Source organism: Physeter macrocephalus, chromosome 2 (assembly GCF_002837175.3).
Source record: "Physeter macrocephalus isolate SW-GA chromosome 2, ASM283717v5, whole genome shotgun sequence".
NCBI classification, from domain to species: domain Eukaryota; kingdom Metazoa; phylum Chordata; class Mammalia; order Artiodactyla; family Physeteridae; genus Physeter; species Physeter macrocephalus.
The window spans coordinates 73,948,933-73,974,824 of record NC_041215.1 but is presented as its reverse complement, the minus strand read 5'-3'; the positions used below and the strand labels follow the sequence as shown (position 1 = coordinate 73,974,824).

At 41.1% G+C, this 25,892-nt stretch overlaps 1 protein-coding gene across 4 annotated transcripts in view; it reads left to right on the top strand.

Annotated features, from left to right (window-relative positions):
- The window catches only part of STK39 (serine/threonine kinase 39), a 327,698-nt gene that overhangs the window by 110,072 nt on the left and 191,734 nt on the right, over positions 1-25,892 (top strand). For all 4 annotated transcript variants that reach the window (XM_055088331.1, XM_024122275.3, XM_024122274.3 and 1 more), the window contains exons 6-10: positions 2,185-2,294; positions 2,565-2,666; positions 5,077-5,210; positions 12,814-12,862; positions 12,965-13,030. In XM_055088331.1, the coding sequence (XP_054944306.1) occupies positions 2,185-2,294; positions 2,565-2,666; positions 5,077-5,210; positions 12,814-12,862; positions 12,965-13,030 (461 nt within the window). The remainder of the gene's footprint in view (positions 1-2,184; positions 2,295-2,564; positions 2,667-5,076; positions 5,211-12,813; positions 12,863-12,964; positions 13,031-25,892) is intronic.

The window sequence follows — 25,892 nt, the reverse complement described above, 5'->3', positions numbered from 1 at the left end:
GAACCTGTGTCCCCTGCATCGGCAGGCGGACTCTCAACCACTGCACCACCAGGGAAGCCCCTAGATTATATCTTTTAGGAAGATATATGTATATTTGGGGTGTAGGATTGCTTCAACTGCATGGAAAAGAATTTATTTTTCCTTAAAGCAACTTTTACCCATATCCTTAATTATTTACAGATGATATGTATTTATTTAATATTATCATGTTACAAAATTATTTTAATAAAAACAGAATGTTGGATTCACTGTTAAACTTCTTTTCTGAAATACAAATGAGGTTGAAATTTATATTTTCGAAAGCCTTATCATGTTGTCTCTTCCTCTAGCCAAATATAGTAGACACTTACAAATGATTAAGTTCACCTAGCTCTTCTGTAAGAGGATGAATTTTATCTCCTAACCTGAAGGAGACTGGTTCAGTGGTTTCAGAGGTTTCTTTTCAGAAAGCTTGATTTTTCTGAATGTAATCTAAGAGTTCAAATAGAGTTCAGCACATACATGCAAATTAAATTATATAGCATTTTCAGAATATACTTTTGCTCACTATTAACACGAGAGTAGCAGTTGGAATAAAGACTCCCTTTGTCAATTTTTATTCCTTTTACTTGAAGTTGTAATCCTATTGGGATTTGAGTAAATTTAAATGTAAATAAAATGGAACAGTCAACAGATTTCAACTCAGGGAACTGGTTCCAGTGTTATTGCATAACTTAATAATGTAGATCTAACGCAAATGCTAATATTTGACCTTGGTTTGTACTTGACGTTGTTCTTTGGTAATTGCCATCATCCTGGCAGTCACCAAAGGGGGCCAGCAAAGGAGAGTCGTGTGAGGGCAGTTTGAAGGGGTCCACACTGCATAATCTGCTGCAGTGTTTTGAGGTGTTGACATCCCTTTTTTATAACTATTTACCAGCTTTCTACTGAGGTGCCCTTGATTTGGCTCTTACTGGTAGGTCTGTAGTAGCCCTAAGTAGTTGGTAGTTTAACTTACTAATTTTAACCATTAGTAGAACTCTAAGCACAAATGCATGCATTAATAATCACTGGGTATCCCCTCTCTACTTTCACATATACAAACATAATTTTTGCATAAATGCATGCACGTATACAGTATGCTTAATTAATTCATGTCCTCACAAGAATAACTTCTAATATATAATGGATGTCAAGAAGAGTATTATTTCATTCTACAGACCTTTCCATCTATATCCATGAAAATTATCCAGAAAGCAAACGTTGAAAAAAACCCAATCTTTACTGACTGGGCTTATCCTTTGTGTTGATTGCTATGTGTGGACAAAACTGGGCATGTTGGCTTTATGTACCTGTGTTTGTGGATTTGCCATTATGATTTTGGCTAAAGTGTTACAGAGCACTGTTCAAGGAAGGGCATGGGAATGTGGAAGTTGTATGTTATTCATCCTTTATTTCAAGGAAGAAATCCACTCCCCAAACATTGATGATGTGGAATTAAAGAGGCTAGAAAATAATCATAACAAAAGAAAACATAAAAAGAAACACATGCTAGTTTTACTGCCTTTGGTGCTGTTCTTATAAATGATTTTCTAAAATGAATCTTAGCTAAAAGCTAAGGCTCTTTACTTTAGGCTTTGGAAAGGTATGTATATTTTTATTGTAATCTTTTATGGTTAGTTATGACTTGTGATACCTTTTTGGTAGAAAATATAAAATGATATGCTGAGCTTTTGGACTGGTGAGCTTGCTGACCCATAACCTGTGATGAGGGCATTCTCTGAAGTGTAGGGCAGGGGTCCCCAACCCCCGGGCCACGGACCACTACCTGCCCACAGCCTGTTACGAACCCGGCCGCACAGCAGGAGGTGAGGGGCGGGTGGGCAGGTGAGCAAACCTTCATCTAAGGCTCCCCATCACTCCGGCTCGCGTTACCGCCTGAACCATCGGCCGTCCCTGCCCCCCGGGGAAAAATTGTCTTCCAGGAAACCGGTCCCTGGTGCCAAAAAGGTTGGGGAACGCTGGTGTAGGGGACGGTGGGTGGCAGGACTGCCCTGCTGTATGGCTGAGAGAGCTCCACGACGTTTGGAGCAAGTCATCACCATTGCGAGGCCCACCAGGAAAAGAGATGTTCGTAAAGTCAGAATTTGTAAGCCATAATGTCTTTCCTAAAATAAGGGTGATTTTTTTTTTTTTTCCTTTCAGATTTTGGGGTAAGTGCTTTCTTAGCAACAGGGGGTGATGTTACCCGGAATAAAGTAAGAAAAACATTCGTTGGCACCCCGTGTTGGATGGCCCCTGAAGTCATGGAACAGGTGAAATAAATAAATTAATTAAATTAAAGTTATGTTTTGATTGACGTAATATAGTTGTACAATACATATCATTAGTACACTAACATTTTGTTCAAATCAATCATTTTACTAGAATGCGTCATGCAAGGTTTAATTCCCGATTGCTGGGCCTTAGCAAAGTAATCTCAAGGTTGTGCACACACAGCCGTGGACTTCTGCCATAATATGGACCTCGTCATGTATAACATGCTGGCTGTATAATTGTGTTTTTTTTCCTGCTTCCCTTCTTAGGTGAGAGGCTATGACTTCAAGGCTGACATGTGGAGTTTTGGAATAACTGCCATTGAACTAGCCACAGGAGCAGCACCTTATCACAAATATCCTCCTATGAAAGTAATTGCTATTGGAAATATTATGTTGGGTTTGAAATATGATTTAATGGAATCCATTCTCCAATTCTCTTAAACATAGTCATTTTTCTCTTAGACCCGAGGGGAAATAATGGAGGGATGCAGCCGAGATAAATGTTATCTGATGCTCTCAGTGGACAGAATGGGACAAAAGTAGCACAGTTCCCAGCTTTGAAGCTTGCTTTACGTTCTTAGCAAAGAAGAATGTGATCAGATTGGTCGATGGAGGTTGATAGATGAGACAAATGCTGGTCATTACTCTCTCTATCACAGAATACCCCCAGCTTCCCAAGAAAAATCTAAAAATAGATTATAGTGATATCATCTTTACAGATGGATTTCCCAAATTTTCAGGCCTTTTTTTCCCCATGGTCTGTAACATTTCACTCCTTTTCTCATAGTGTCATGTTGGTGACTCATCTGAAATAAGGGAGCCCAGTGTTTTTAGGAACGAACATACATTTGGATACTATTTTTAGATTTTGGGGGTTTTTTTGGAAGTTACTCTTTATTGTTATTATTTTTAAAAATATTTATTTATTTGGCTGCATGGGATCTTAGTTGTGGCCCACGGGATCTTTCGTTGTGGCCCGCGGGCTCTTCACTTCGTTGCGGTGTGTGCGTAGGCTTCTCTCTAGTTGCAGCACACGGGCTCTCTAGTTGTGGCGCGTGGGCTTAGTTGCCCCTCAGCATGTGGGATCTTAGTTCCCTGACCATGGATGGAACCGGCATCCCCTGCATTGCAAGACGGATTCTTAACCACTGGACCACCAGGGAAGTCCCTATTTTTGTTATTCTTTTAACTAGCCTACATCATTATTTCTGTTAATTTTGAGGTGGTGGTATCAGGGCTGATTTACCCAACTGGATTTTGTTTTGTGGCTGAAATAGTTGAATGGAAATTATGAAGGTATTTTACAGAGAATATGGTCCATGTTTGTTTCAACTTTTTCCTAGGATTTTATTGGAAAAGCTTTAAGAGGATTAAAAAAAAAAAAAGACCTGAGGATAAAAAAAAGTTAAATGATTTTCCTGATTAAAAAGTTAATACGTTCTTATTGTAGAAAATTTGGAAGTCCAAATAAGAATAAAGATGAAAACAATCATCCATAATCTCATCAACCACAGACAATCCCTATTACAGTTTTAGTGTAGTTCATTACATTGTTTTTCTCTATATATTTATATACATATTTTTAAAATAGTTAAGATTTGGGGGTTGTGTGTACACACCTGATTTTTTCAGCAGAAAATTTTAAATTGAGGTGTAAACAATTGAAGTGACCTTTTGGGGAAAAAGCACTGAAACAACTCTGAGGACTTTTCTTTCATCTGGTTTTTCTCTATTATTTTTTCTTATTTCTTGTTTGCTTTCTTTCCCTACTTTTTAGTGTTTTCCACTTGAATCCAGTCACATTGCTAATTCTAGCCTAAAGTCCTGCAGGACTTTTCTTAAAATCTCACAGATCTCCCACTTTTCAACCGTTTGCTGTTATCCTCCACAAACAATAAACTGTCACTTTAATCCTTCACCTGTTCACGCATCTGAAAGTGTTTGAACAGTGTCTTGGCATGTATAGCATTTGCGTAAATTAAGGCTGATTTATGCATTAATGAGGTTTTTTTTCATTTTATTGGTCAATAGTTTGCTACACATTCTACACTTTTTTTAAAAAAACAAATAATTTTGACGTTAGTGCGAAAGAGTGGAATTTTTTACCTTTTCGATGTGAAAGCTGTGTTTTGATTTTGTTTTTTCCCTTTCCAAAAGCAGCATGGCCTTTTGTTCTGGTTACGGTTTTTAGTAACTCACTTGTGTCCTAGCTATCTTTCAGTGTCTTACTGTCTCAGTTTTGCCAAGCCTTTAAGCAATTTTCTGTATGTTTTTTCATTTAAAAAAGAAAAAGGGAGACCATGTGTTACCTCTTGGGATGTTATGGATTTATTTTTAGGGCTGGTAATGTATTACAGAAGCCTTGAGTACAGGCGGTCCCTTACTCTGGGCCTCTCTTTCTCTACTCTCCACTGCCCCCTTTCCCAGCCAGAGCACAGCCTGCACTAAGCTGGTGCTGGAGCTAAGTGCTCCTGCAGGCCTTGTGAGAGCTAGTTCCCAGGAAGCCCTTGTCCTGGCCCCTTTGGGAGAGCACTCTTAACACATAGAGCAGATTTTGTAAGTTCTGTCAATGGAATAACAAAAAGGTTAAAGGGCACGTGAACAGATTTGCAAAGGGAACTGAATACTTTGAATGCACACTTTCTAGAAGATGAAAATCGTGGGGAAGCACATTTGTACCTAATCAAGGAGGGTCTTTGAGGCTTTGCTGAAAAATGAAAAACTCAGTTGTAGCAACTGCTGTCCTGAGAGCCTGTCTTCCCGTTTGTTTCTGCTGCAGGTGTTGATGTTGACTTTGCAAAACGATCCACCCACTTTAGAAACAGGAGTAGAGGATAAGGAGATGATGAAAAAGTACGGCAAGTCCTTTAGAAAATTACTTTCACTGTGTCTTCAGAAAGATCCCTCCAAAAGGTATGTCAAACTGAGTGGATGAATGAGTAATCATGACTGGGTGGGGTCATGACAAAGCTTGGTTTGTAGATGGGGAAAGGCTGTGTGAGGAGGAGTCCTGAAGTTTAGTTCTGTCCAGTTCAAGGGAAATCCAGCTCTGGTCCCCAGGTTTCCAACCTGTTAGTGGAAGCTTGGGTCCAAAAGGGAGAGAAGTGAGTGAGGACGAGGGAGAGGCAGAGGAAAATTTTCCGTGTTAATAAGATTGGTTGTGCTTGTTAGGTATGGGCTCTGTCATCAAAGGAAGTGAAGTAAAACAGAAGTCAAAAGCAATTGGCAGTGGTGAATTCAGAAGCTGAGCTGATATTCTGCACTGTGTAGGTTGCGCTGACCTCTCAGGATTTGAATATCCTGCCAGCTCCAGTCTAAACCAGGCAGAGCTATTGAATTTTGCATGAGCTTCCTTTGAGTTGCAGAACAAGTTGTTTGTGCTGTTTAAAAGATTATCAGTAAAGAAGATTAACATTTTTACATTCAAAAGATTAATCGTATAAATAGAAGCAAATGGTTTAAAATTAACTTTAGTATTTCCTCTTTATTCTTGGGTTATTGCCCTGCACTGTGATATGTCTGTTTTCTGAGTTTTGTTTCTTCTTCATTTCTGTGAGTTTGAAATATCCTGGGTAGTGATAGTAGAGCCCAGTGTCCTTTGTCACTTGAAGGAGAATGTTAATGACATGAACTGAGCATAAACCTTGGCTGGGTAGAGTCCCTTTGTAGTGTTTGGCTGTGTGCTGCATAGTCCTAACGTAAGGTGAACTTGGATTACACACCTGGAGCGGCTGCTGAGAAGTTACTGGCTACCCTCATCCACCCAGGACTCCAACTTGATACTTATGTTCTAAAACATAAAAACTGGCTTCTCTTTTGGAACTTTCTTTTTCAGGGAAGGTCCCTGCTTTTCGAAGGATTCCTTTATCCTTAAGTTCTTTATGAAACTTAAGCCTTTTGCCTTCACACAGTGATCTACTGTTTGAGCAGGCTACCCTTCTCTAGAATAAACATAGTTTCCATTATTTTACCTGTTCTTTGTAGCAACTCTGTTGATTCCTTCACATTTTACTGAATTTGCCTTGAATCTTTTCTATATCAGTTAGTTACCTTTCTCATGGAGCCAGTTCTAAAGACTCTTTGCTGTTAAGCATCTTGAAATTATTTATTGTAAAAGGGGTGCAGCACTTGCTTGCCTTCCCCATGTATTTGGTGTCATCTCCAAACGTAAGTTTTTAGCATCACCAAGGAGACAGACTTTGATCTTCTAAAGCCCAGTGAGAGAACTCGTTTTCCGCATTAGAAGGCCTGGGTTGTTTGTGATTCTCAAAATAGTTGAGATTCCACCTAGTGGTGGTGATGTGTAATGCCGCACGATTCCAGCTATTTCAAAAAAAGATTCTGTAGGGTAGAACTGTTAGTGTACTAACTGATAAATATATTTCGTTAGGAGACTTATAATTTGGTCAGTATAAATTAGATTAGACTGTCATACATTATATTTAACAAGCCATCCTTACTTCTCAATAATCTTGAAAGTCTTTCCAGGTTTTATTTATTATATGAGCTCAAATTTCAGGTTCCCACCACCCCACCAAACAACAACAATAATAACAACAAAAGTTTTAGAAGAGAGCCATACAGAATTTATTCGAATTCTCACAACATCTTTCCCTTGGTAACATTATTGATTTACAAAGTATTAATAGGTTAAGAACTTCCATTAGATATTTTCTGTGTAATGTAATCTGTTCTCACTGTTGTGCAGTTGTCCTCTATAACAAACAGAGTGTCACTGGTGCACAAACTTCCCAGGTGATTTTTCCTGTAATGAAAAGGCACGACGCGGGAAGTTTTGGGAAAAAAGATTCAGGAAATGTGAGAATGGAAAAAAGCAATATTATAATTGCTGAGTTATTTATTATACAGGATGCAATTAAAAAATATGTATTCATGACTGAATTAATAAGTAAACATTTAATTGCTGCGCAGGTCTGAAAGAAACCTGCGAATATTTCTTATCTTCTCTGCCTTTGTTTATATTGTCCAAAGATTTTTTTCCTCTTCTCCTGTCCCCCTTCCACCTGTCTTTCAATACTTAATTCAAAGGCCCCAGTTTCTCAAAGTTAGCTACATCTGGGTGTGATTCCTAGCCCTACATCATCTGCATGACTTAGTTTCCTTGTCTGTAAAATGGGCCTAATAACACCACGTCATAGGGTTGCTATGAGGATGGAGATGATGCCCTTAAAGCGGAGAACACAGTGCCGGAGCATTCCTAAGTATTCAGGAAATTGGGATTGCCATTCACTATTTGCCTTTTCTTCCTGACCAAGTAGAGTTGTTGCAACCTCGAGTTTCCTGCGGTATGTTGATGATATGTCTCTTGTAGCACTTATCACACTGTGTACATTTATTGACTTACATATTCAATTTCCTCATGAGTTTCTGAGTTTTTTAGAAGGAGAATCTGTGCCTCTCATCTTTCTATCTCTCTTTTTGTCCACAGTGACTGGTCTGTATTTCGTACTCAGTGGTATTTCTTGAACACCTGCAAACAATTGGGAGCTTGCAATTTGGGGATGATTTGGACTCATTGAAAAGAGTTTCGGAACCAGACCAGATTGGAGTGGGTTGAGGAGTGAAGGCAAGAGTTTCGATCATTGTATTTATTTCTGTTGCCAGCATATAGATCCTCTGCTTGTAATCTAAAAGCAGTTGACTAGTACTGAAATCCTGGTCTCGCTGAGTACCTTTTTAGCAATGAATGAAAACATATATCACAGGGGAACAGTGACCAGGACAGAATCATTCCTATGCTGGAGCCCTCAGGCTAGCTGAGAAGGAGCTGTGCTTTCTGTCACCCTTGAGAGCTCCTGGAACTTTCCTATTGCCTGAGAGCTGGGTGTCAGAGCTGTTTGCCTCATCCAAGTCTGTGCCCTGCATTTGCATAGGTAAAGATTTGCTTATATTTGCATAGCAGAACATTTTGCTATTCTTAAAACAAATGAGCCTTAATCTTGAAGGTTATATACTTCATATGGATGACAACTATAAAAGTAACTATCATTTTTTGGGAGCAACAAAGGGGTGGATGTTGCATAGATAAATCCACTGGAAACAAATAAAACTCGGAATATTTCTTCTGAGGGAAGGGGTGGGGTGAGAAATGCAGCTCTGCCAGAGGTCAATGTATTGTTAGTTCTAAAAATTTGCATTTTAATTTCTATTTAAACTGTATCATATTCATCCTGAATCCTTTGAAAATTATTTTAAGTCTCAGGGGACTTCGGTTCATCCATATGTATTGGAATCCTTTAAGGGATTTTCTTCTGAGAATGTTGGTACTTGCAGACTTCTGCATTGTTTTTAAGGATTTAAAATTGAATCATTATTCAAAGCCTGGGCCATCATTTTGGTTGCTGGTATAGCATTTTAGCATTTCTTGTAAAATGGTGTTTGTGTTTCCATTATGTTGTATTGCTTGATCATTGTTAGTGGACATGTAAGACAGAATGGTGCTTGCAGAATTCTTTCTTCTGTAGTACTCGGCTAAGAGGCAGGCAGCACTGATGGTTCCACGTTAACCCTACACTAGTAATTTCTATAGCATAAGACTAAAACAAACAAAACACACAAAAACCCTAAAATCAGATGGGCAGCACACATCTTGGCTTTTCCCATACCTTCTAATCACTTTCTTCCCTTCCTCATTTTCCTCATTCTTTCCACTTCCACTTTTCATGCTTTTTATGGAGACAGTTTGGCACATGTAGGCTTCAACCCCCAAATTCAACACCTGCTATTTAGTTCTCTGTATAGAGTAGGAATTACCTATTATTTAACACAAATATTAAGCCTGTTAGAAAAGGAGTGTGGCTTCTTAAACCACATCTCCTTTCTCATGTCATTGTGTTTCTGTATCTGTTGATGAAGGCTGAGGGTGGAGTCCAGAGGAAAGAGTTTTCTCTGCAGCATGGTTTTCCCCTTTACAGTTTTGGTTACTATAGAAATGACCTTGCTGGGGAAGGGAAAGTATTCCCAGCCGTGTGTCTCCAGGTATGCCTGGCATTTCCCAGCCTTCTCTCTACGTGGGTCCTACACTTGACCCTGGGATGAGGAGGGAGGAGGTGGGGTGCGGAGGAGAGAGGGGATTGTCTGTGGCCCCCCTCCTCAGTGCCTCCTGTGCACAGACACATCCCTCGCCTTTTCTTTTCTGTTAGCCTGAGTCTTATTTTCATTACATCATTCTCCTGCTCTCTGCCATACCGAGTAGATGCTTAGAGTGCTGACTAACTCTGGCTCCAGAAGCTGTGGTTTGGGGCTCCAATGTCTAGTCGCATCACTTTTACCCCATATTTGATTATAGCATGAAAACTGAGCTGTAGCAGTTTTGTGCTCTGTGTTAGGCTCTGGGGATATAAAAAATGAATACTGTGTGGTCCCTTTTCTTGGAAAGGCTTATATAACCTAGTGGGGCGGAGGCAGGGAGATACAGGAACAGATTATTGCAAAGTGTGGTGGATTGGTGTGTGAGCACCAAGGTAGGAGCAATGAATTCCGCTACTTGTAGGACCTGGGAGAAACACCTCTGAAGAAGGATGGCGTTTAAATGGGTTCTTGACTGACGAGCAAAGATGTGCCAGTTGGTCACAAAACATTCTAAAGCAAGAAAAGCAGTGTGTGCTTGGTCATGACCGAGCAAGAGATGGCGGAGACCATCACCGTAGCTGGAGGATAGAGTTCACGTGGGGCCTGATGGAAAATGGGGCTGGAGAAGTCGGGGTCTCAGGCCACTGAAATCCATTAGGAGGGATAAGAAATTGTTTTCGTTTAGAAGCCAGCTAGGGAGCAGTGTGGGTGATGGGTTGGAATGAGGAAGAGAGAAGTGGCAGACAGACTCACCGGGAGGCTGTGTTGTAACGCTATTGACCAGAGGGGATGAGGGTTTCTACCAAAAGAGTGGCCTTGAGTTCCTTCATCATCTTGATTTTCTTAGGTTTCTTTTCTTTTCACTCTAAAAAGTTAAATCTAAGTTATTTTGTATGCCTCTTTGTTTTTAAAATTTTGTTTCATATGGTAAAGTACCAAACATGGTCAGTCCCTTGTGTAATGGTTCCTCTTATATGTTTTCTCAGTAGCCCTCTCCTTTCCCCAAACACAATTCATGTGTTTGAATGTTCTGACCTTCCTCTTACAGTCTGACAGCACACTCTGACTCTTATCTGCCAGATTGCAAGTTGCTGAGGGTACTATTTATGTCTGTCATAGTCATTAGAGTGTGCCTAGCACCTAACATGATGCCTGACAAACAGCATATGCTCAGTATATATTTACTGAGAGAATGAAATGATGAGTTTGGAGTAGCTGGAAGCCAAAAACTTTGCCAATAATCACTAAGAGTAGTCTACATTAAAGAGACAACCAAAGTTAAATCACTTCAGTTATCCTTTTTAGTTCCAGTGCCTGGTACACAAAGTCCAAAAACAAGGTCCAAGGTACAAATTCATGAATTTGAACCAGCTTACCAAGGGATACGGAACACAAAATGTAAAGCATGGCCCACGTGTTGTTTAGACCTTTGTTTACTCCAAGTGGTTAGCAATTAGGGGCTCTTGGTTGCAGTGGCTATGGCGATTTGGGGTTCTTTGTTAGGTTCCCTCTAACCAGTGTTCCACTTGAAATTGAGGAAAAGAGCAATAACAATTGAAAGAGAAAATTTCTTTGCACAGAAATACAGTTTATGGCCCCTGCAGACTTACACAGTTTGTATACCGTTGCACTTAATGATGTTTCCTAATTCTTTTATACGCTTGGGTTTTGTCCCTGGAAACATTTTAGTGGAGCTTTCTGGTTCAAAGCACTGGTTTCCAGTCTCTTCAAGTGTGAGGACTCCCTTTAAACTTGGATCCCCTTAACACAATAGTCTTGGTCCCTTTGGCAGTCTCTGCCTGAGAGGAGGCCTAATGGTATTCATTCATGCTTCCCTCCTCCCTCCCAGTTTTTTACTATGAAAAATTTAAAACATACAGAAAAGGTGCAAAAATTGTACAGTGTTTGCTTCTACACCAACACCGAGATTCAACAAGTATTCACATTTCCCATATCTGCTGTCCCTATTTACCCACATTTTATTTGCTGAACAGTTTGAAAATAAGTAACAGACGTAATACCTCTGCTTGCGTTCCCTCCCAATACAGACACGTTCCTACGTAACCGCAATGCTTTTCCACACTAAGTAAATGAACAGTAATTTCCTAAAATTGTCCTGTACCTAGCACACTCACCTATCTCTATTTCTAAATGTCTCTTGCAGCCTCTCCCCGTCCCGTTCAAATCAGGACGCAGGAGAGGGGCATGTGTTGCATTTGGTTCTATGTAGCTTTAAGTCTGTTTTAATCTAGAACAGTCCCCTCACGTCTCCCCTTTTCTTCTGTGACACCGACTTTTTGAAGAGATCAGACCAGTTGTCTTGCTGACTGTCCTATCCTCTAGGTTTATGTGATTCTTCCTGCATGGCTGCGGGAACTATTGATGAAAGAAGCTATACTTTATGGAAGAGTGCCAGTTATTAAACGTAGAAGGAATGAGTGAAGTAGAAAATCAGTGTTCTGCCACCTCCAATGAAATAATTATTTAAGGCAAAGACACTAAAATCATCAGGTGAAAGTTTCTCCGGAACAGGATATTCATATTGTGGCAATGTATTATCCAACAGAATACTTGCCAATTGCAGTGGCGGAAACTTAACCTTTACCATGGAGAGATCTTGGGCCCGGGGACCACGCGGTTAAACTTAGCATCCCTCCCACTGAAATAACCTATCATTATGTGCCTCCTACATGCTGCAGTAAGATGTGTGTCATCTATGACGTGTTCTTCCCCCAAATGCTTGTGTCAACCTAGCCAAGCCTTCAGACCCAACTTGCATTTTATGGGAAATACAGGACAGAGAAACAAGTTAAATGACACCATGAGGAAACAATCGGACCAATCCCATAATGCTTTTAAATGAATTTGCATTCTGTTAATCACCATTCTATTAATTACCTTCCCCTGAAAAACAATAGTCCATGGACACTTGAGCCCAGGTTACGCGGTGGCCAGACAGAGCTTGTACACATGCTGCGTGGTCCCCTCGCAGAAACTGCTGCTCTTGGGGAATCATAGAACACTGTGGACACAGTTTCTTCGATAGGGTCATATCGCAGCTTGTACTGCTTCTTCATACATACAGGGATTTAGCTCACAGACGTGTCAGTCTGCCACCTTTTAGAAACACTGAATTCACTTAGTGAAGTGTAAGGATGAAGGATGGAAGATTGATCATGCCCCAGATATTTAACTTACAGGAGTTTATGTAGAGGAGGAGTTCTGCAGTACAGGTGTTTGGAAGGAACTGGAAAATTGGCACCATTTAATTTGGTGCCAGCTTATGATTAATTTAGCCTGTGGCTTTGCTATTCCTGAAACTGGTCTTCCAGAAAGACTCTAGGATTAAGTTGTTTCGTCAAGGCAGTGTCTTTATTGAGTGGTCATTCATTGTTTCAACTCTAATTTATTATTGATCTTTCAGGCCCACAGCAGCAGAACTTTTAAAATGCAAATTCTTCCAGAAAGCCAAGGTAACATGCTTAAAAACCCAAGTAAATCTGCTATTTTGAAATCACTATGAATTTCAGTGTATTGTCTTTGATGTTAAACTGTTGGGAATATTTGTTTTGCAGAACAGAGAGTACCTGATTGAGAAGCTGCTTACAAGAACACCAGACATAGCCCAAAGAGCCAAAAAGGTAAGTGCCATGAGCCCTCCTGCCCCAGTGGGAGCTGCTTCCCATCCAGGGAAATGGAGCCTATAGAAAAATAGGAAAAAGAGTTCCACATACTCAGGATATGTTATGTAGAGGTTATCTGATCAGCGATTACTCAGATAACTGAATTTTGCCTTTTGGTTATCTCAGCCTGCTGCTATGTGTTTGGGTGTGAAGCTCAAATGACTTCATTTTTCCACTTATCTGCCTGTTTAAGGAGGGTCAGAGGGGAGGGGCTTGTGTTGAGGCTTAAACACTGGAGAGGTAAAGTATCTTTGAATATCTTTTGGGGCGGGGGGATTTTACTGAAAAGGAACAGTCATTTTAAATCCGTTTGAAATGACAAATCGAAAAACAAAACTTTTGTTTTTAATGGTTATTTTGAATATCTGTGGGATATAGGTTCTTTCCTCATAAAAGACCCATGGTTTTTTTGTAGTCTATGCTGTGTGAACTAAATTATGCTAATAATTACCTGAAAAACTTTCCATTCTAGTATTTAGATTTTTTTAAATGGTATGTATGTGTGAGTGTATTTATTTATGTGTTTTTACCCAGAGTTTTATTTATTTGTTATTACGGATTTCATCATGGTATGAAACCTAACAAAATTTAACCTCTGGTTCGGTTTGGTTTAGTTTGATTTGAAAATTATGTTAGATATTTATAATTTAAAATATTGACATAGTCAACAGATTTAGAAAGAGGAAGCTTCTTTTTTTTTTTTTTCTTTTTTCCTTTTTACAATTAATAGTTACAGGGAAAGGTAATATGAATCTGAGTAGTCTGCTCTGTAAATAAAATTGACCGAGAAATAGGCATGAGAGATTGAATCTCATCATGCCTAGGGCTAGGTGTGGGTAACTTGGACTGTTAACTTCTAGACATCGCCCTTTTGAAAACATTGGGTATGGAATACATTTAGCTGATGCTTTAGAATTGCTTTAAATAGATTTTAAAGTAGACTTCAAGAAATGACCCATTCTGTGTGGGTATTGAGCCCCTCTTCTGGACCCGCAGAATGCTCTGGAGTGGGCTGGTTCCTGGGCTGTGGGCCTGGGTCAGGGATGGGGGATTGCTGCGCTGAGTGCGCAGCCCTGAGCCAGGGTAGGCCTCTGGGACAGCTCAGAGGGAAAAGTGAACCTTTAGTGATGGTCCATCAGCGTGGCACATCCCACGGGGCAGCACAGAGAAGCTGAAGCTTCAGTTTGAGGCAAGAGAAAGTCAAAGTGCCCAACGGAGTGCGAGGGCTCCATCCAGAGGGCTGAAGGAGGTGCCTGGAGCACTTCTCTGGGGCGTGGGAGTCTAGCAATGGGGCCTTTTGATCAGATAACTAAAACGCCAACCAGAGTTGAAGAAAGCTGTTAGAAAGCCATTGTGTCCCCAGAGGACATTGTTTTTGGTTTCCCTCTGTTCTCATCCTGTCGCTGTTCCCCGGGATCCCCGGGAGGAACTTTCCCAGGCCTGCATCCTTCCCGGAGCTCCAGCCTCACACCTCCAGCCCCCTGTGCAGTGTTTCCAAACTGTGTGTCATCCCTCCCAAACCCCATCTCCCTGTGCTGTCTGCTGCTTTCTGAGCCACCCGACCTCAGAGCTCTGGGATGATTTTTAGGCCTCCTTCTTTGTCTTCCCCATCTAAACCCGCTCCAAGTCCTCTCCATGTTTCCCTCTGCAACGTTGCTTGGAACGTTTCCTCCTGTTTTTAACTGAACATTGGCAGTGGATGTCTAACTACTCTCCTTCCCAACCCTATTCCTCCTTAGACACTAGTGCAAGATTAACTTTCTAATCGTGGCACTAATGGCTCAGAAGTGGTTTCCAAAATTAAACAAAAACAAAAGGAAATAAATGGGGGAAGAAAAAAAAAAGGTTCCTATCAAATAAAGTCCAAGCCCCTTAGCCTTGAATTAAATGGCACCATTTCAACTTCCCGCCTCATGCAGTTGACCCTTGAACAACCTGCCAATCCTCTGCTCAGTCAAAAATCAGAGTACAGTTTATAGTCGGCCCTCTGTATGTGTGGTTCCTCTGTATCTGCGGATTCAATGAATTGTGGGTTGTGTTGTACTGTAGTATTTACTATTGAAAAAAATCCATGTATAAATGGACTTGTGCACTCCACACCCGTGTTGTTCAAGGGTCAACTATATTCTAAACTCCAGCGACACTTGAACCATCTGTAGTTCTTACTACATAACCCATACTTTGGTTTGAGATTCCATCAATGAGGAATCTGTTCAACCTCTCACTTTGTTTTCTTTTTTTTTTTTAAATTTAGATTACTTATTACATATTAGTGTGTTGTGCATTCCAAATTCCATTTTGCACGTATCTTAAACAATAAGCAGCCAGAGTTTCCGGAGATATGATTTTCCAAGCATGTCTTCTGCCCTTTTACTTGCCCCTCAGGGCTTGTTTTGTCATCCTTCCGTTCAAATGGAAAATGGCCACACATCTGAGAGTCACACAAAGGAGGAAAGGGAGAATATAAATTAGTTCTTTGAACATCTTAATAGAGAAGACAGGGGCCCATAATAATGCTATTCTGGCTCTCCAGCTTCATTAAGTTGGCTGTTTTCCTGTCATAATTCTCATTTTAAAGTGCACTTTGGTTATCAGCTATACTCTACTCCTTGCCAGTAGGTTCCGTGGCAGGTATACTGTCCTGGTCAGCATCAATCAGTGTGTGTCTTGTTCATAGTAAGTGCCCACAAAATGCTGACTCAATGAACACATGCTTCAGTGGGCCAAGGAAAGATCATTTGAAACTCTGTTTGTCACTCACTTGAACCCCCCAAGTGCTTGGCATATACTTGTTCCTAGGCCTCCTGTTATTAATAGACAAACTGCCCTCATTCCCCTGGGCTCATGATGTTGATAAGCAACCATACTGTTCCTTGTTTGAAACTCCTCACTCAGGCTTACTGGCCACTAGGAAGTAAATATTATTTTAATTGCCATGTGCGTTGAAAACCTTTGTGGCACCATGTCTTTGCTTGTCTTAGGTCCTTACAGTGTTTAAGTAAATTTAATTTAAAAGTTGATACAGGGGAGTCCTTAGTGTTATTTGTGTTATTCATCCTTGGACTTGTCTTTATTGGCATCTGCTCAGCTGTCTCCCTTCCTGTTTGCTATGGTGCCCACTAGTTGATGGTGCTCTAGTTTTTTGGTGGGGATTTGTTCCTTAGAGGATAACTGTTGATGTTGGTCCCTTGACTTTTGTCACCTCAGTTTGTTGTTTTTAAAACAGGAACAGACAGTTCATTGATATACCAGTGTTTACGTGACAGCTGGGTCTGTTGACCAAGCTCTGGATATTTAGGCAACCATGTTGATTTGAAGTTTGTTGTCATAAACCATAGTCTCTGCTTCTCCTCCTTTATGGTAATCAAAAATTAAGAGCTATTTTTCAGTAACATGAATAACTCTCATATTTAAGAGAGAGAAGGACTGGTATTGTAGCTGCTCTCAGGAGGTCCTGTGGAGCCCATCAACGTGGTCTTTTGGTGCAACAGAGACAGAGGTTTATCATAGTCATGTTTGCCCAGAATGTGAAGCATTAGTTGAGAGCCACATAATTCCATGTCGGTATGTGATCTTGTCTGCATCCACAGTGACTCCTCTAAATCAGGAAAAAAAATATTAAAAAATAGAAACAGACCAGTGTGGCTTCTCTGGTAATTTAGTGACATAAAATGATTTTTATTTGGATGTGTTAATTGCAGAAATCAGGGATATTTGTGGGGTTTTGTTTTGTTTTGTTTTGTTTTTTCTCCTGAAGGCAGCATATTTGGTCCATTCTGGGTTCTTTTGCTAAAAGGTAGTGTTGTTCAGGGATCATCTTAATTTTCTTTTGCCTTGATTTTTCTGTCTGTGAAATAGAAATTCTGTCTGACCCCAGGAATGTGATAAAGGATAGTGGGAGATTTGATGTTTCTGGACCTCAGCATACTCTGTAAATTCTAAATGAGGGCGTAGTAATAATGACCCATGAGAACAGGGTGAAGTTCAGCTGTATAACTTCTTTTCAGCTTTTCGCTTATCCTTGTGCATGAGAAGAAAAGGCTTCATAGCCATGAGTCCTCATGTGGCTTTTTTTTTTTTTTGGGCTGTGTTGGGTCTTCCTTGCTGTGCATGGGCTTTCTCTAGTTGCGGTGAGCGGAGGCTACTCTTTGTCGCAGTGCATGGGCTTCTCATTGCGGTGGCTTCTCTTGTTGAGGAGCACGGGCTCTAGGCGCGCTGGCTTCAGTAGTTGTGGCTCGTGGGCTCTAGAACGCGGGCTCAGTAGTTGTGACGCACGGGCTTAGTTGCTCCGCGGCATGTGGGATCTTCCTGGACCGGGGCTCGAACGTGTGTCCGCTGCATTGGCAGGCGGGTTCTTAACCACTGCGCCACCAGGGAAGCCCTCATGTGGCTTTTTAGCGGCTCGTCTCCAGCCATCTTTTGAGGTTTGAAAGCTTGACCGCGAGGTGTTCCACCATTTACGCTACTGGAATCACTGGGTGGAGGAAGGTGTAAGTCATTCTGTTAGAATCAAATGCAGATGCTTCAGGCTGTGTGCACTTTCTGTAGGAACATCTAAGTGTCAGAGTTGGCTGATGTCTCTGTTTTACGTTAGCAAGATGAACCTTGAGTCACCACACTCACACTCATATCATATACTTTGCTGTGGCTAAAACCCATCAATGCAGGGCAGGGCAGGGGCAAAGGGATGTCTAAATGCCAACCGCTTAGGCAAACGTGTATTGGCCAGAGAAAGGATGAGGTGGGGAAACGTAATACACAGTGTATCTTTTTATTATGGTTGTCTGTGTTTTCATGGGAAGTGGAGTCACTGGAGGATTTTTGGTTTGAATTTTCTTAATTATGAAATTGAGAAGTTAGAAACAGTTAGTGATTATCAGAAGGAGGGAAAGGGGTATTGTATCACTGCTACATTTGGGCGGAACCATTGTGAGTTGGAAAAACTAGGGTGGTATTTGTGGGTACCAGAATTTCTTATATCAGTCTCTAAGATTGCTTTCATATTAAGGACGCAAGGCTGTTGGTTCCTTTTTTTTTTTTTTTTTTTGAGGTACGTGGGCCTCTCACCGTTGTGGCCTCTCCTGTTGCGGAGCACAGGCTCCGGACGCGCAGGCTCAGCGGCCATGGCTCATGGGCCCAGCCGCTCTGCGGCATGTGGGATCTTCCCGGACCGGGGCACGAACCCGCGTCCCCTGCACCGGCAGGCGGACTCTCAACCACTGCGCCACCAGGGAGGCCCTGTTGGTTCCTTTTGCTCCTCCTGTGTGTTTGCTTAGGAATCAGTAGGTAGGGATATTACAATTCACATTTAATACTTGACATGTATTGATAACTTTTACTGTTTTTACTTTTTGTTTTGAAGTAATTTCAGACTTACAAAAATGTTACCAAAATAGTACAAACATTTCTGTATATATTTTTTCTCACTCTTTCTTTTAGAATGTTTCAAAACTATAGACATGATGGCCTTTATCTTTAAATGTACTTCAGTGTGTATCTTCTAAAAACAAGGACATTCTCTAACATAACAGTATAATTGTCCAAATCAGGAGATTAACTAACAGTGACAGGATTAATTTTCAGATCTCATACCAATTTTGCCAGTTTTACCATTGGTCATTTGCCTGGTCCAGGATCCAATACACAATCATGTAGTTGTTATGTCTCCTTTAGTCTCCTTTAATCTGGAATAGTCTTTCTTTTCCTTTTACAACTGTGACACTTTTGAAGAGTACAGGACAGTTATTTTATAGACTGTCCCTCAGTTTGGGTTTGTCTGATATATCTTCACGATTAGATTCAGCGTATGCATTTTTGACGGGGATATCTGGGAAGTGATTCCACGTTCCTCTTGGCATATCATGTTGAGAGACCTATGATGTTGATTTAGTCCTTTACTGGTGATGTTGCCACATGTGTAAGGAGGTATCTGCCAGCTTCTTCATTGTAAACACAATTACCTCTTAATAGGAAGAATTCATTAATATTACATTCCTTCTTTATATTAAACATTAAAAAGTAAAGTGAATGTACTGGGTCATTAGTCTTTTTTCAAAGAAACATATCTGCTTGGTGTCATTATGGTTGTGCATTCATAGGATGTTAATGATAGGATTTCTCTATGATTTCTGAGCAATCTTGCAGACAAGGAACGCTTTGCTAGCGTGTGACGTTCAGATTGAGATGGGAGGTGGCAATGGTGCTGCTCCAGACGCTGCACCGGGTCTGGAAGCAGAAACAGTTGGATCTGTGTCCTTTGTTGGGTGAGCTGCCTAATCTTTCTGATCCTAATCTGTCAAATGGAGCCAAGGACACAGACGTTGTGCTGCCCTGGGGGTGAGAGATGATCTGCCCAGGGAGTCTGGTGCTGTGTTTGACTCATAGCGGGTGCTCAGTCCCACAGTGGATGCCGTGACTATCATGTAAATAAGGAGAATAATTTTTGCGGGTATAGGAGACAGGCATTTTAGAAATATGTAGTGAAACAGGGAGTGAGGAAAGAGGCCTGGTAGCGGGCAGGTGGGGATGGGTGATGTGGGTGTTTCTCTATTGCTGTTGCTTTGGGTGGAATGGAGTAAGAGCCCATGGAAGCCCACAGAAAGAAGGAAAGAATGGCGGTCGTTATTTCATCACCATTGCCTCTTCACCCGTCTTCGCGTGTTCTTTTCTGCCCTATCAAAGTACTGACAGTGGGCAAGGGCCAGGGCGTTCCCTCTCTGTAGCAGTCCCCTCTCCTGGGTGAAGTGCAGGATGTGTGTTTGTAAAGAGCCTAAGAGTAGTAAGAATTAAATGCACATAGAGCTGTTATCCTTTTACAGCTTTTAGATTGCTTTCGTATATGCTTCCTTATTTATTTTAAACAACTGTGCTCCAAGACAGGTAGGGCAGGTATTATTATTATTTTTAAATATTTATTTGTTTGTTTGTTTGTTTGTTTATTTTTGGCTGTGTTGGGTCTTCGTTGCTGTGCGGGCTCTCTCTAGTTGCGGCGAGCGGGGGCTACTCTTCGTTGTGGGGTGCAGGCTTCTCATTGCAGTGGCTTCTCTTGTTGTGGAGCATGGGCTCTAGGTGCACAGGCTTCAGTAGTTGCAGCACACGGGCTCAGTTGTTGTGGCTCACAGGCTCTAGAGCGCAGGCTCAGTAGTTGTGGCGCACGGGCTTAGTTGCTCCGCGGCATGTGGGATCTTCCTGGACCAGGGCTCGAACCCATTTCCCGTGCATTGGCAGGTGGATTCTTAACCACTGCGTCACCAGGGAAGCCCCAGTGTTGTTTTTGTAACCTGTTTCACTGCTGCTGCTGCTGAGGGCACCAACTGCTGCTGTTCCTGTTTCTGCTGCTGCTGTAACAGCTGCTACCATTACAACCACTGCTACCAGTCGTGGACACTGAGGTGCAGACAGATAAAGGACACAGTCCAGCCAGTGAAACTCACCTTTCTGTGGGGAACACAGTGCAAGCACCACAACACCTGGAAAATTGAAAGAGTAGCAGAGAATAAATACTTTAGGATATGGGCATAGAATATGTACTACAGGAATGGAAAGGGTCATGGAGCTGGTCAATGGGGGAACCTGGGGAGGGGAGAGGGGGAAACTCATGCTTATCGTGGGCCTTCATGCACATGCAAAAACACTTGCTTTACATCTATTTCATTACTGAAGACTTAAAATAATCAATGAAGTCCTAAAGTAATAGGACAGAGGATATCATATGTTAGATTATTAAGACTGGTTAAGAAAAAGCTATGAATATTTTGAAATCTGAATGGAAAAGAGCAACCAGGATCATAAATGTCTCCTGGTTTGCGATCCTTCAATTTGCAGGCCTGAAAATTGAGACCTAGGGTGGTTGGGCCCCGACCAAGGTCATGCTGTCATGTAGTGGCTGAATCCGAAGCCAACCTCCCAGTTTGCTATCATTCAGTCTCTTCCTTTTAATCGATAAAGAGGGAAAATGACTGAATTTTTGCAAACTTGCTTTTTTTTTTCCCTCCTGGAATCTTATAATTAATTTATAAGATATTGAAGGTTATACATGATCAAGAAACCAGAGAAGAAATTAGGTGATTTCAAATGCTTGGTGGGTGGATTTTTAGTTTTTTTCCAAGTCTGCCCAGTAGAGGGCAGCGATGGCTTTTAATTCTCTGTGGTTGTGGCCCGGGAGCTGAGCAAGTTTCCAGCTTGGTTGAAGGTCTCAGGTTTGGTTGGAGTAGAAGGGTCAAGAGTATGTTAGGCCCCTGCCGAACTGCTAGGTACCAGCACCGAGTACTAGGCACCTCAGTCAGTTGTGTGTGTGGGGGGGTGTTTGTTTGTGTTTGTTTGTTTAACTGGGCAGGAGGTTGAAGGGTGATGGTTTAAGTACTTCTTGTTATTACCAATTTCATTTTAAATTACACTTTCTATTAACAGATCACAGTAACCTAACATTTATGTTTTACATAGTTGATGTCAGAAAGAAAAATCTCAGTGTTGAAATGTGATTTGAGAGCTTCCAGTATTTTGTGGTCAAACTAATACCGTTCTGGGTGGTGGCAGAAAGTTCCAGAAGGTTCACTGGTCCCTGCAGTCCTCCTCAGAGCCAGTAAAATAGGGAAGGAGAGAGTCAAAGTGTCTATACCTGTGAAGGAGAAGTGAACAGAACTCTGTACCTGTCACCATGTATGTTATGGGTTTAACAGAAATGCTCCTGATGATCCAAGTAGGCCCGAGGGTGCGTGTCCTCTTATTGCTTTGTGTTTCTTTTCCGCTTCCTCTTGTTTAAAAACAGCTGTATGTACTTGGGACCATATCTTATTGAGGAACTCACATGCTCACAGGGGAGAGGACCACGGTGGTTGGAGATGTTAGTTTTCCTATTTTAGAGCTGAGGGAACAGTTGGCCAGAGGTTAACGTTATTGGCTTAACTGGACAGGTGTTCCCAGAGGGTAAGCTCATTGATGTGTTTGCTCTTTTTAAAATGTTAAACGCATTGCTTTTCATCAGTTTAGCGTGCAGAGTTCATAAAGTGCTTTTGGTCACTAGGGGGCGCTATCAGAATAGTTCATTTACTCTCAGTCTCTGTGGACAGGAATTGCTTCCTCGTCTGAAAAAACCCTTGCATCTGTGGATGTCTTCCTTTTGCTCTATGCCCGCTGTAAGGAACTTGACTGGTGTTTGTGCTGGGGGTGAATTAGGCAGAGGGGAGGAGAGAGGAAAGAGCAAGGGGAAAAAGCATCATAAATCACTTTCAGTTGGTGAATTGAATTTAAAAATGCATATATTCTGGGTAAGTGGCCTCTTTCTGGTGGCACTTGACTTAAAGCAGAAAGGATCCACTCTGGAAATTGTGATTTGCTAATCCTGGCAGCCCAATTTAGAACGAATGTCTGTATTTTCAGGTTGAGGTATCTTTTAAAGATACCAACTGCATAAGAGAATGTTTTAAACTTTTACAGATCTCGGAGATCCACTTTTGGAAATTTAAAAATAATGACATACATTCTGAAAATATTGTGAGAGATAGTGTTTGTACAATTTAGTTTGTAGAGAACTGACTGTTTTCTGTTACTGGAAATGAATAGGCAGAATCAGTGGCCTTATTTCACATCCAGCTGGATTTTTGAGACCTGTGTGTTCAAGTGCATTATGTGCTTCATTTTTGCCTTTGGGAAATTTGCTAACTTTTTCCAAAGCTTGTGTGCATCAGCTAACTTTTGGAAACTTAACTAGCATGTGTGTGCTAGGAGAGGGGCCCTGACTGTCTGCCCATCCGGTATTCACTGAGTGTCACTGTTAACATACAGGGTACTGACTGCCATTAAGGTGGTTGGTTTGTCTTTATTCAGCTTTACAGCTCACTCTAATACTAGCATACTGTGTCTTTTAAAAGTAAATAAACCATGAAGAATGGAAAAAGGAATTTGTCTATGGTTGCAGAAAAACTAGTATAAAAACTTAGCAGATGCCTTTTTGATTTTGTCAAAACCCTAATATGATTGTTCCTTCACCCTGGTTTAAAACCAATCAATGGCCTCTTGTCAATTACAGGGTAAGGTTCAAGTTCCTGCTGCTGATAGATTAAGGTCCATATCACTTGCAGGATAAGGACCGCCCGCGCACAGCTCCTGTGATCTGTGTTTGGGCCTCGTCTCCAGCCTTTCATTCAGCCACTTGCCACCTCACCCTGGACACGCTCCTGTAGAATTACTGATTCTACTTTCCTACCAATACACTCCTGAAATCCCATGCGTGTTCTCCATGAAGGTGCACATACTGGTCCCTCTGTTTCGGCTTCTCCCTGAGCTTGTAGCTTTCCAACACTAGCGCCTCTTCAGTGGAGCTTCCTCGTACCACACCCCGAGCCCTGCACCCCAGACGGTTCATCCGTCCTTCATTCCTGCTGCTTCTGAACCTCAGGCATAATTCCCTTGTTGCACGTTGCACCGTTGGTAGTTTATTTCCTTACACTTTTGCCTTCTGTACCAGACTGTGAGCTCCTTGGGTGTAGGAATGGTGTCATATTATCCCCCATGTCCCCAGTACCCAGCACAGTGTCTTGGTCAATCAATAAGTATCTCTGGAATTGAAGTGCAGCAAGCAGGGCTGTGAAGTTACTATGACAACCTATGTAGGGGTTGACGTGAGAGCACGAGGGGAGGCAAAGCAATTCTGCTTTTAGTTTTAACGGACAATTGCTAAGATGTTTTTCGGTTGGTGCTGTGTTTTTGTATTTCAAGTCTAAGACTCAGAGTTTCTCTGATCCCAGGTTTAAAATCCTTTGTTATCTCCAACTCGCTAAGAGTCTTGGGTGAGCCAATTAATTTTATTCACCTTTGCCGCCTTATAAACTAGAATGCTTAGATTTTATTATCTAACAATTGTGCATTATCCACTTTGGATTACTTGGCAGCAAAAATTTTGTCCCTAGCACTCAGCATGTTTCTATGTTGGCATTTTCTTCACCCAGCCAGTACGCATATAAGTTTTCCTGTTACCTGAAGCCACATCTAATTAGGAATATATTTCTAAACTAGATTTAAATTAGTTTTCAGTACTCTCTCATTTTGGGTTACCTGTTACTTATCTCTTCATTTAGGGGAAATAATTTAAACTTAATGCTTATATCAAGATCCTGTAAATCTTTAAAACATGTATGACATTTTAGAGAAGGGAAGGGTAGAAGAGACAGAAAATAATGGAACTTTTGTACATAATTCAGAAAGGAAGAACTCCATGCCAACGGAAGAAATGCAGATGTTTTGCCCTATTTCCTAGCTACATTATGGTCATTCCGGAAATGTGGTGAGGCCAGCAGAGGGCGTGGTATACATGCCTGCAAATCATGTGGGGTGGGGCAGGGGACTCTTTTATGTTAATCAGATTTGACTGACATAATAGAGGTGTGTGGCTCTGTTTTTTTAAAAAAATACAGAAGTATTTTTTAAAAATTTCTTTTTACTTTGAAATTCAGTAGCTTTAAAACAAATTAAAATTCCAGAGGCCCAGTTAAGTTTGCACTTTGATAGGGGATTTTCTAAGCTGTCCCATAAAATTAGTCTCACAAATTCAATTGCTGATTTAGAAGGATGTATAATAACTTTTTAATTTTTTGCTCACATTTAGACACACAGAAAGGCAAGGAGCCTTATATTACAACTTACAAAGCAATAATAGAGCTAAGAGATTCAAACAACAGCCTTTAATTTAACCCAAATTTAAAAGACCATTGGAAATTGTTTTGGTTGTTGTACAGCCAGCTTGTTGGCTGATTGTAATTGAATTGGGGAGGAACTGGGAAGGTCCTGTTTTATCCAGATGGGAAGGATCCCTTAGGGGAATAAGGACAAAGTTCTGAGGGGGTGGGCTTTCTCTGTGACTTTTTGGAAAGCAAAAGGAGGTAGAGGAAGGAGAGAAAGGAAGAGGAAAATGAGAAACCAAGCCTGGAAAGAGGCGGGAAAGGCCTGGAGAGAGAGAGAGGCGCGTGATCAGGAAGCTGGGATGCACAGAAGTCTGTGACTGAAAGTTACGACCAAGCTTAGGCTCTGCGACAGGCCCCAGCCTGACCCTGGCTCTACCACTCACTCACAGCACAGTCTTCGGCATCAGCTGAACCCTCTGTGCCTCATCTGTGAAATGCAGACTTCCCATTGATCTTCTGGGGTGAAAACCAGAATCCTTAATCAGGCCTCTAGGGCTTGGCATAGTTTAGTCCCTTCCTCACTCTTAGGACTTCTCTCAACACTCTCTACCCAGTTTTCCATGTGTCCAGTGGCCCAAGGCTCTTCCAGGTGCTGCTTTCTCCTGTGTTTGGAAGGGTCAGCCCCTCCATCTTCAGCAGACGTCAATTTCAGCTCAGTCATTTCTCCAGAAAACAAAATTGGAATCATGCTGTATTTACTGCTCTATGATCTACCTGCATTTTCATTTAAAATATCTGTGGACATTTTTTGTGTCAACAAACATAGATTTACACGATGACTTTTTTTTCTTTTGTTATTAGCAAAAGAGAATAGTTCTTTTTATTGAAGTATAGTTGATTTACAATATTATATAAGTTTCAAGTATATAGCAAAGTAATTCAGTCTTTTGTTATTAGCAAAAGAGAATAGTTCTTTCTTTTTATTGAAGTATAGTTGATTTACAATATTATATAAGTTTCAAGTATATAGCAAAGTAATTCAGATATTTACATATATATATTTCAATTATTTTCCACTAATAGATTTTTTTTTGAATTTTTGAATTTTATTTTATTTTTTTATACAGCACTTTCTTCTTAGTCATCAGTTGTATACACATCAGTGTGTACATGTCAATCCCAATCTCCCAATTCATCACACC